Source organism: Charadrius vociferus, unplaced genomic scaffold, assembly GCF_000708025.1.
Source record: "Charadrius vociferus isolate BGI_N301 unplaced genomic scaffold, ASM70802v2 scaffold51, whole genome shotgun sequence".
NCBI lineage: Eukaryota > Metazoa > Chordata > Aves > Charadriiformes > Charadriidae > Charadrius > Charadrius vociferus.
Window position 1 is genome coordinate 3407908 of NW_009646939.1, and position 11867 is coordinate 3419774.

Sequence of the window (11867 nt, forward strand, 5' to 3'; positions counted from 1 at the left end):
TCTCCCAAAGGTATACACAAAGCTCCAAGCTGTGGTTGAGGCAGACTATCTAAAAGATGTTTCCGCCTCCTTTTGCCAGATGGCTTAGCCTGCTTGAAAGCAAAACAAGATTGTTAAGCAGCAGTATACCTTCATTAGCTTTCCACAACTAAGTCCCGAAACCAACTGTTTTGTTACAGCCAAATGCATCCACAAATACAAGGTTCAGTTATTAACTAGGAGTACTTAATTTTCTCAAGTACCATCCCAAGGTTTTGCCAAATTTTGCTGAGTTTTTCTTCCCCCTATAGGGAATGTAAAGAGTTTTACACGAAAACTTGTATCAGCTAAGCAGAAGGGATGTATCCTTTAAGGCAGGCTAAAATCACAGCTACCATCAACTTTACCATGTTTTCACAAAAATATGACCCATTCTGCTGACATTAAAGCACACTACAGTGAATGGGCCCTCCAAACAAAACTATCTGAAATACAAAGATTTTATTTAGGACTGTTCCTGGGGCTCACAAAGCTCCAGTCTATTTGAAGGGTGTTATATCTGCCCACTGAGCCTAGATTTTTATTTTCTGTTGCAATTTTCATATTATCAGAAGCATTGCTCCATTTTTACATTAGCATTAATCCCAATACACATTAGTCAGAGACAAATGTACTGGACACTGCAGGTAGACTATACCTTAATAAATTTTCCTCAAGTCTCACTGTAATGTACATTTAAAAAAATCTAATCCATATCTAATTAATCTAATTCTAATTTATATTCAAGTTCTAGTAAGAAAATTACATTTGCTATGGATGCGAATTGTTACAGTCTAGTTAGAACCCTACCTTTCAACTGGGCACCACAATAAACTCAACAGAAAATGTAAAGAACATTAAAAAATGACTCTGGATTGAGAGTCTATGATGATAAATGATATTCTCTTGCTTTCTATTTTTTAAAACAGCAGTCAAATTGGGAGTATGAGAACAAACAAAAGAGCAGTTCTCTTAAACATTCAAATAAATCTGTGCTGCAAACAACCAGTGTGACAATTCTGGGGCCCCATTTTGAGCCACTCGGAACAATACTTTTCCCAAAGTCTGAGTGTATACAGCATGGCTGTGTTTTTCATTAAACACCATTAAGGAGAAGAGGAGTAGTGCCTGGGTCTCTGTCTCTTAATAACTGTTATTGGCAAAGGACCATCAACAGAAAGCAGCTCTTACGAAGCAGAATAACGACCTCCTGCAGACCAGGTGATGCCCCCTTACCCACAGGCTGGCTCAAGGGAGCTAAGCAGGACACCACTAGATGATGAACTCTCATCATCTGAGTGAGAGTTTTGAGAACAAGTGACAGAACCACGCAGCAGATGGATGTGATGGCACGAAAGAATTAGGTGTCCACACTCCCACTCACACCAGAGACAGAGACCTTTTGATATGCAGATGGTAAGACCAGAGGAAGGCAACCAAGAACGTGGGGGGATTTATGCACGATAGTCATGAAAAGCTGAGGTGGACAGCCAGATGTTTGTGTGCCTTATTTGGGACGGATCTGTATATACTCCTCCTACAATCTAGAAGTAAAACATGATTGGTTTAGACAGTCTGCAAAAACATGCATTTTAATAGCTTACACTGATTTTTTTATTTATTTTTGGGTTTTTTTAGTACAAGTGTTAAACTGGAAAGCAGAGTATCACTCCCAGGGTGTTCTGCGATATGGCTCCTTGTGGGTCAGAAAATAAAATGGTGTCAGACAAATGGGAAGCATACCCCATTTCTAATAAATGAGCAAAGAACTCCCCTGTCTGGCACCAGAATTGTTAATCCAGAGGGCAAAGAAACTGTGCCTGGAATGTACGTAGTCAAGAGGGCTTCAGAGGTATAGACCTCAGCAAGCTGCCTAAACACATTGTATTATGGTTGTCTAACAAGGAGACATTGTACAAAGCTTTGGAAGAACTCAAAATGCGCTATTCACAAATTCAAAATTTGAAATTAATCATATACTACTCTTTCATAACATACTTAGAAATAAAGAAAATACGTATATGAGAGGGGAAAAAAGCCTAGAATATTAATAACAGCATCCAGACAAATCTAAACCAAAATGCATCAGGAGAATGTGTATGAAATCTGAAAAATTGCAAAAGTGAAGGAAGGTTCTCCAAGATCTATATAGACATTGCTGTAGAGACATTTCTGAGCACTAAGATTCTATACTGAATTGAATCTTGTAATTTTTAAGGATGCATTGTAACAGGAGATGTGCTTTAAAGGAGTTCAAACACCAAAATTTTCACTGGCTTATTGAAGAGTTTTCTGCTTTTGGAAGAAGCAGAAACTAACTTTGGGGCCCAATTTTCTACAAATGTTCTATGTTTCAAATGCTGACCTGTGTATTTGCTCTTTGCCAAATGTTAATGTAGGTCTCTGCCTTGGAACATGAAAACCAACTTCCACAGAACAGGTATCTCCACTAGGGTCATGCCTCGAGACACTAGCTCAACAGGTCAGACTTTCTTCAGTGTCAAGGTCACCTCGATGCAGGAATCTACCAGGACACTATTTACAACCTGCAAAAGTTGACACTGCTCTTTTGGAGCAAGATAGTGGGAAATAAGATAGTCTAAAGAAAAGGGTGTAGCTCCCAGAAGGGTTTTAAATCTGAATCCAAGTGATATTTATACAATGTATTGCTTTCCAAAAAAAATTTAACCATCCCCAAGTCATTAATTCTGATTCCCACATCACACAGGAACTTTTCAGAATTTTCACATGAGCAGATAAACAAAATGTATCTTCCAAGTAAATCACCTAATTAGAGTCTCAAGCTCTAAGAAGTTGAACCATCTTTACAAAAAAAAATTATGCTGAGAACTCTTTATAGTCTTTTGAACAGCAAGAAACTGCTTCTGACTTCAGACAACTGGTTGACATATTCTAAATACATAGTAGAAACAAAACTTGGGATTATTTGAGCACTGCTCTAGAGCAGAGCTGAAGAGCACAAACATCATTATAGGGAGGCTGAACTATTTATGTTTGCACTTTTCGAGTTCGTCTAAGCTCTTTCTGCACAGCAGAGAATTACAACATTAACTCTTGTAGAAGTAAGAAAAAACATATAGGGAGAGGCAGAAAAAAAAAAGGGGGGGAACAACTTGAAAATGCAGTCTTCTCTGAGATATTTCTAGCTCACTATCTATTGTGCAGTAAGATGTGCAGACAAGCAGCAAAGAGAACCACCTCCACTACTTGTGCTATCTTATTAAAAGAAAAAAATAAAAGACGTAAGAAGAGGAGCTGGGGAGGGGCAGGAGAGCACAGTCCATGCTCCATCTGAGGGATAAGTCGCTGAGAAAGTGACAGGAACTCACAACAGACCGTAGTGTTTCCTCCCTGTGTTTTTCTCTGAAAAAAAATACTGACTGACAGTTAAAACCAAAAAAAGTCCCCACCAAACCAAAACACCACAGCAGCCCCTGAGGAATGCCAACCCCTGCTTCCCCTACAGGGATTTTTAAATCACACAGTCCAATCAATAAACCAGATCATAAAATGATTAGCAGCAGTGTTAGTTAATTTATTGACTGAAAAATAACTCAAGCTGAGTCTCAGGTCTCACAAATAAAGAAAATGTTTATAACTGAGTTACAGGTGGGTGACTTTAAGGGCTCCACAGGATTGTGGGAAAAGCACTGACTTCAAGGGTCAGAAATAGAATTTCTATAACACAGCTACAGATTTTTCTTCTGAAATTAAATTCTTCTGAGACTTTTTTTTCAGAGTCAGCAAAAACTATTTTAAGTGCAGTTCATCAGCATCCACAAACCTGGCTGCCTGTTCTGCTGCCCATATGGGTGAACTGAGGAGAAGTGGAAGACGGAGGTGTAATATGAAACGGTCGAATGACTGAAGTAGAAAAAAACACTGGCTCCACAGATCTTTGTGTTGCTGGAAAAGATACTCCTGTTGTTTTTCTGCCTCCTCACTGGAGGAAAGAGGGTGCGTGGAGGTCTTCCAAGGTAAAAGACAGAGAAGGAGCAGGTGCCCTGGAGAATGCAGCCTCCTTTGGATTCAAAGACTGGCATTTGGAAAGACGGCGTCATCTATCTGACATCCCTATGATTTTAAGGCCCTGTGTCAAAGGGCACACACTTCTTTCACAGACACTATGTGAAAGCTTGAATTTCAAGTGGGTGTTGATGGGAAACAAGTGGAAGCAATGAGTCTTTGGTGAGCACAGGAATATCATACAGCATTGGAAAGGCACTCAGCTGTCTTCGTCCTGTGTTCTCCACCAAAGGGGAAGACGAAGAATAAACAGCCATCTCTGTCACATTTGCTCCACCGTTTTAGTCAACAATGTTCAAAATTAAGCTATAAGGAATGGGGCTATTTCATTCATCCTTCTTGTCCGAGTAAAAACACCTTGGTCAGTACTACACCACCACAGCTAAGGCTGCTTTTGGAACCTGGCCTGCAATGCAGATGAGGACTATCCCAGTCACCCGCCAGGGAACAGCCCCTTTGCTGCCGTTATGTGCTTGCCGAGCTTTGCTTTGTTTCTCTGGTGCTATCTTTAAACGTGTTGGGTATGTTAGCCTCCAAAAGGTGAGGCTGTAAATCCCTGATACCCTCTGCAAATAGAAGCCTGGCAGCATTTTCTTAACAGATGTTAAGATTTATCATAGGTTACGCTGCTATTTTCTCTGGTTATTTGCCAAAGGAAGCCCGAAGTATCCCCACCAATAAGCCAGCATTTAGAAAAGCACTCCAAAACACAGTCACAGCTGGATGATCTATCCACCGATATCCTTCCTTCCACTCCCCACCCATCAGTGGGATTTGCTGCAAAATGATTAACTGCCGTACCACCATCTGCGCCCAGGATCCATTAGTAACTCAGGCATTTCAGGAGATCCCAGCCCTGCTCAGGCTAAGCCCAATTACTGCTCGCTGATTCATCGGTCCAGCTAAGCAAGCCTGGAAAACGCAACAGGTAACCAAACACTCTCGGAACAAATTAAGCTCTACAGAAAACAAGTACGTCACACCTGAAGAACAAATCAACCCCTACACAAACAGGTACTTTGTGTACTACCCCACCAGTGTTAACTACTGACAAATACAGGGGAAAGCTCAGGTCAGGCCATAGCTGTTTCATACGGGTTGCTGAGCCTTACCTTGCTTGCTGGCAGACACTGCAAATCCAAGCCTTCTCCTTCTTCTGGTAAGAACTGCAGCTCTTGCAGATGTTGTACTTGCAGTCTCGGCACTGTCGCTTGCTGTTGATTAGAAACGTGAAAGGGGAACAGCAGCGAATACAGCAGTGCTCGTTGAACTTCTGCTGCTTGGAAAGGATGCTGCACTTGTTACCCTCTTCATCCAGCTTCTGCTTCATTTCACTGCAACGAAACGCAAAAGAACAAAAATATAAATGACATTTCAATGGGAAATCTCCTCCTCTTTACCTTTCTCCTCTTTCCACATCTTCATGTTACACTCTTCAAATAACTCTTGCTGGTGTGAAATAAGTGTCAGAAATGCACATTCTAAATCTGGAATTGGGAAGCAAAAACTTCTATATTCCCTGGAGTCACCTGTGGCCGATCAGTTTAAACTCTCTAGAACATGAGCCAGGGCAAACAATCTCCCGAGAGGTACTCCAGCTGTGCAAAGCCATAGTGTTATTTGAGAATTCAGGGCTGCTTTCAGAACACTTTACAAATCAAAAAAATCAGTCTATGAAAGTCAAAAGGTTTGGTGCACGCTAATAAAAAATCCTACTGATTGACAGTTTTGAAAACAAAAATGTGAAGTTTGCTTTGTTCTGCCCCAAGTGGTCGTATTATTCATAATAGCTCCAATTTCTGAAGGAATCATATACTTCATTTCAGAGACACTTGTGCATTTTCCTAGTTCGGACCAATACTGAGCCAACTGTTTGTGAAAGTGTTTGCAGACCCTAAAGTCTTCTGTATTCCAGCAGACGACCTCATTTATTAAAAAAATAAAATAAAATAAATTGTGTGTGTGTGGTATTCAGTAATTTGTTACTTCCCATTTTACAGTGTTTTTGGTATTTTACAAATTAGGCCAGATATTCCACAATGTGAGTAATAAAAAACATCCAGAAGGAACAGTTGCGTAAGTAAACAAATTTGCAAACTCATCACAGTTTCTGGTATGTACAACTAGGATATACATCAAGACAAAAGAATAGGATTAATGAAAAACATGTTAAATAAAAGCTTATAGAACAGTGTGCATGTACATATATTCATTCTTTCCATTTCTCAGAATTAGTAGTGACTACCTTACGATTTCAAATTGCTGCTACGAACCACTTATAAGACTAGAGTAACACAAAAGTCTAAACAAAATGTAAAGGTACCACAAGAGAGAGACTACGTTACAGGAAGACAGAGTCGTGACATGCTGACTTATACTTAAATTAATGCTTAAATGTCTTACTACAGGAAAAAAAGAATACACTTATTGCATCAGTACCATTACAGGCCAAGCCTGGGATGTTAAAAAGGCTTGCATTACTGGGCTATACATCATCTTATTTACTATTTCTGCCTTAGATTCATAACTCAAAAGGAAACCAGCCTATTTTACAAAAGTCTGACAGGTCAATTCTAAACTTCAAGCCTAAAAGGCAATTAAGGATCTACAGCATACAATTTTTTAACTTGCACATACATCATATCTAACCGTATTCCAGATACACACCTTTTATAAATTTAAAACTTCAAAACAATGTATGTTTCTGCTGTTTGTCCCCTGTACAATGGTTTGGCTATCTAAGACCAGCTGCTCAAATCCAAGTACATACTCTTTGGAGTTTCAAGTAAACAATCTTTGCTTATCCTTTTGTTCCAGATGGCAAAACTTCCTTGTTTTTCCACATTTTTACAGAATGTTAAAGGCGAAAAAGGTAAAGAGATTATCAAGTAAGAGAGGAAATGTCTGAATTATGCAAGTCCAACTGGCTTCCTTGTGTAAACTGATAGAACTGCCCCACAGATTAAATGGGATGGCTAGACCAGTTTGTCTTACCCCCATTCCTCCCTCCTACTGTGGTACTCCATGGACAATCTTCCCAGGGGAACAGGAGTAGCAGCAAGCTGTTCCCCACGCTGCTCCTCCATCCACAGCACGCAGCCCGCTCCGCAGTGATGGGAGTGAGACACAGCAATGCTACTGCACAGGAGGTCAGGCAGGAACCCTGCGTCCCAGGAGAGAAGCTGGTGAAGGTGAGAGCTATATGATACAAGGAGGATTTCTGGCATGGAGAAGAAGCCTCAACAGCCCAAGATGCTGCAACCTTTGCTTCAGGCTGGAGATCCCAGGCAGCAGATGCTGGCCTCCCCGCAAGATGAGAACAGCTAGGGAGTCCAGGTCAGGAGCAGCAGTGAAAGAAGAGATTTTTGTCCTCGTGCAGCTCTATTATCTCCCAGAATTAGTAACACTGATATTTGGTAGTAGCAGCCTGCACACTCAACATTGGCATGCTCAATGGCATTTTGAACCCTCATTAGGGCTCTTATTCATGATAGCAAGATAAACCACAGAAGCAAAGCCACCTATTAAAGCACTGCAATAATGCTGGACACAATATAAAAACAGGCAGTTTTGCTCACAACAGAGATAATAAAGCCTGATATTTAGAAAAAGCTGAGCACACACTGAAGCCTTTTCATCAGTACAGGCATTAATTACATCTCTCTCCTCTGTCTGGCTGCCAACATTCATTACAGCGGTAGAACCTTAATATCATTAAGGCATCTGCCTCATTGTTAAATAGGACTAAAATTGGCCAATGGATTAAAAAAGTCAATGGGATAGGGTTGGACAGGCTGGCAGAGAGCAAGCATGACAGAAAAAGCCTCCTTTCCACAGGAAACCAGGCAGAACAGAAAAGAAAGCAATGCATGTCTCTCCGATGACTTGTAACAAATTAAGGCCCTCATCCACTACCTGCCAAAGGCTATTCTAGTTTCTATCAGGAGTCAAATGGCAAAAGGGATTGTCAACAGGACTTGTCAACTGAGGCCAAAAGGCTACTGTCCACCCTCTTTCCTTGGAAGTAAAACATGAGTTTCCTATGATAGGCGAAGTGCTGTACAACGCTGGCAGGCAACCGAATCTGCCTGGTTCAAGGAAAATGACATGGTCAAAGGGAAAAGTAGGCTCTGGTTTACTCCCAGCAATATTGAGAAAACCCCACTTGCACATGACTTCAGCTGAATGATCACTGTAAGGAGGATGATCAATATGAGCTCCAATCTCAATACACTGAGAAAGTTTGGAGCGCTGGAATTCAGGAGGTACAAGTTGAAGTTCAAGGCATCCCGAGTTTGGAAGTCTCAGACTTTACCTTCAGGATGTTCAAATGGCTTGGTGCAAGAAGATTTTAACAATGGCCTAAGGAAAGGACTGTAGTCATCAACACTGATCCTCTCATGCAATGAAACTCACTTCCAAAAGGACGACAACCACCGTTGTCAGTCAGGAGCTGACTTTTTTTCTGAGAGGCAGGTTGAACCATACCGCCATCTCAAATATTCCCCTTTTCTCCCCATGAGACACCATTTCCCTCAACAAAACAGAGATGAGGGGGATGAGAGAGAAAAAAGAGAATGTGTGTGCACTCCTGTGCGCTTACTTCCCCCAGCATTACTTACCCAAGGAGGGAAGTATAGGTATACATATAATATGTGTGCAAATAAAACAAGCAACAAAAAAGACTGCACAAAAAAATTCCCTTTTGGGATAAGGGCGGAAGAGTGGAAAGCACAAATGACAGAATTTATTCACATCATTTAAGTCACAGCTGACAGTGCTCAGCTATTACGGTTAGGTGTAACATAGTAATAAGGGTCTGCGGAGAAGAGAACTCCTACAGTTTGAAGGAATCTAAGATTGGATTTAATTTTCTTTTTCAAGTGGCTGCATTTCACCGATTGCCTATAAATACAAAAGCAGCAATGAATACTCAATATGTACCCAACACATCTGTCACAAAGACTAATTCTGTTAAAGAAGATTTTATTGAACTGTAAGTTCCAAAATATGCAGATGCATATTTAGATTTTCCAGAGACTTGTATTAATTAATCTCCAACAGTTTGCATAATAAATACGTAATTAATTTCAGTCAACGTTTTGGGCAATATACTTCTGGTATGTAATCCCAACTCAAAGTCATGTTAGGAATAGTTTCTAACATAATGTCTAGCAAATAGTCATCTACCCCTCTTCACCTACTATATTTTTTGTGGCCTTTTTAAATTTTATTTATTTAAATAGTTTTCATTGTCACAGTTTATTTCTTTCTAGTGTCTTAGAGGATTTTAACTGAGTTTGTGGGAAATAAGATATTCTACTTTGCTAGTTTGTACAGTAGTTTACAAACGACATAGTAGGTTAGATATCATGTAATGCTGAAGACAGGTACCACACAGCACACTGCAAGTGAGGACAGTGCTGAAATGCAGCTGGCGAGTTGAGCAGATACGCAGCACACGTCATCGCATGACTGCTCCTCAACAGCGGGGCAGCAGCCTTGCTAAAATACCTTGTCTGATAAGTCATCTTTGCACTCTATGAATTGGCAGCCCATTTTATTTCCACAAGTAACACGCCATCAGACTTGTAAATGTAGGACAAAACCTGGCAAGCTGAAGCTACAGGATTTTTTTCCTTGCTCTTCACTGCTATCGATTTACAGAGTGATTAGTACAAAGTCACCAGTTTTTTACGTGCTTGAGTTTATCTGCTGTACAATAACGGTAGCAGTAAAACTTGCCATGGCAATAATAAACTTGTTTGATCTAAATATATAGCTAAATTTCAATACATACAGAACATCTTTACAGCATCTTTCATTTAGTGACCATATAGTCCTCTCCATTGCTGTTGTAAGCAACATATTTACAAATAATATTCACAGCAAATGGACCTCAAACTTTTTTTTACCATAAGACCTGATTGCCTTATCTAGATAAAATTCCGTTTGAAGTCACTTGTACAATATACAGCTAATTGAGTTCCTACTTATCAGCAAGTAGGGTAAGATGTATTTGGTGCAGGACTGTAATACTGAATGCTCCGTTGGTGCTCTGGACAGGTCTATTCTGGTGGGAACCAACAGGACTGAGGCATTTTCCCTGTGCAACCCCAGCTTCAAAAAACAGGCTGGCAGCTTCAAACATACTTCTCCAACGTTTGCCTGAACAATGTCTTCTCCCCTAATAAACTTCTTTCAAACAACTGGTTATTGTATATAATCGCACCTCCTGAATACAGAAATACAAGCTCGTTTGAGAAAAGCTTTTCTGCTTTTTTTCCAAACGCTCTTTTATAAAAAAGTTTTATAAACGTTTTATAAAAAACGCTCTTTTATTTATTTAACTGGCAGTGTGGCAAGGATACTTGTTGTTTCTGTGAGCTACAGTTTGATATTCACAAAGCTCAATGGCTGTAATTATCCTATATTTTAATAAGTGAAACAAATCCTAGAGGGCCCTGTATGCTTCCCCCCAAGAGGCATTACTGTGATCACATACACACCTGTGGGCAGGTGGAGCTATAACCTCAAACTACAAAGTCAACAGTAATACATGTTGGCAACTTGCCATAGTAAGATAATACTGTGAGGTTTTTTTTAAAAAAAAAAAAAAAAGCTAGAAGGAAGCCTGTGATGTGTTTGAGAAATAGGTTGAAAAAAAAAAAAAAGTCATTACTACATATGTTAGGCGAGGATGATCCAACTCCAAGCCTCTCCATTGTGGGTGGCAGTGGAAGGGAGTTCATCAAACAGCAGAACTGAAGGCCATGCTCAGCTATATTACAATATAAAGCTAAGAAAACCCACCTGTTTTCCATATAACAAGGAGAACAGTTCCTGGTGGAAACCCGACAATTGGCTTGATTCACCCAGTGATTTGGGTAGCAGAGCTACCATGCCTTTTTTTCTCCAAGATATCGGCAGTTGAAACCTTTGCCTGCGATGTGGAAGATTAACTTAGGTCTCTGCTCTATTCGAAGGAGACTTAACATCCTCACTACCACCAACTCAGACATCAGGTGGAATGGCCGCCTCAGGCATCGTTCTTCATCTTTGGTAAGATTACCATCAAGTTATTTACAAATATTCACTGAAGCACAAAGCAGCCAAGGCACTGACGAGGCCCAGACACCTTAGTTGAGTCCTGCCTTAGGAAACATTTAGGTATTGCACAGGTAGCAGTACATCTCCGATGGTTAGCACGCTCCTCTGGGAGGTGGAAGATGAGATGAGGGTGAGTCCAGTGGGTTTTGTTCAAGAGTCCAGTTTTGGGAAGGTTCTCCAATTAACCTGTAAAAAGTAGCCTCACACAGAGGCATTTACAGGAAAGCAACGGGACCACTACCACTGGCAGCAGCAGAGATAGTCCTTTGGAAAGGATGCAACATGTATTAGTCAGCTACAATGCAGCACGCCAAGCTCCGAGACAGAGACTGTGTAAGCCAGTCTGTCTGCCAGGCTCCCCGAAAACCGGCTCTCTGCTCTTCTCTTTGGGAACATCTCTAACTATCGAACTGTAGGCAGCTTATGCTCGCCTCACACCAGTCTCCATTTCAGACTGGCACCTGCCAGTTTAAAGGCAAAGTCCAGCTGGTGAGGTTCCCGTTTGCTCTGTTGCTTTCTTGGGTGATAGACAAATACAATTTTTCCTGCCGTTTAACCACCTTTTCTCTTCTCCAATAGAGAGTAGAGGTTAAATCTTTTCTAGTTGCCTGCACAGGAAAAGAGGAAAACGGAGGGACAGTGTTTCTAGGGGTTACAAAAAAATTCCCATTTCCTTCACATCACCCCCTCCT

At 40.7% G+C, this 11867-nt stretch overlaps 1 protein-coding gene across 1 annotated transcript in view; it reads right to left on the minus strand.

Moving 5' to 3' along the window:
* MYRIP (myosin VIIA and Rab interacting protein) overlaps positions 1 to 11867 on the minus strand; it is a 218693-nt gene that overhangs the window by 116388 nt on the left and 90438 nt on the right. Inside the window, exon 2 of the mRNA XM_009895027.1 lies at positions 5178 to 5399. Coding sequence (XP_009893329.1) covers positions 5178 to 5399 — 222 coding nt within the window. The remainder of the gene's footprint in view (positions 1 to 5177; positions 5400 to 11867) is intronic.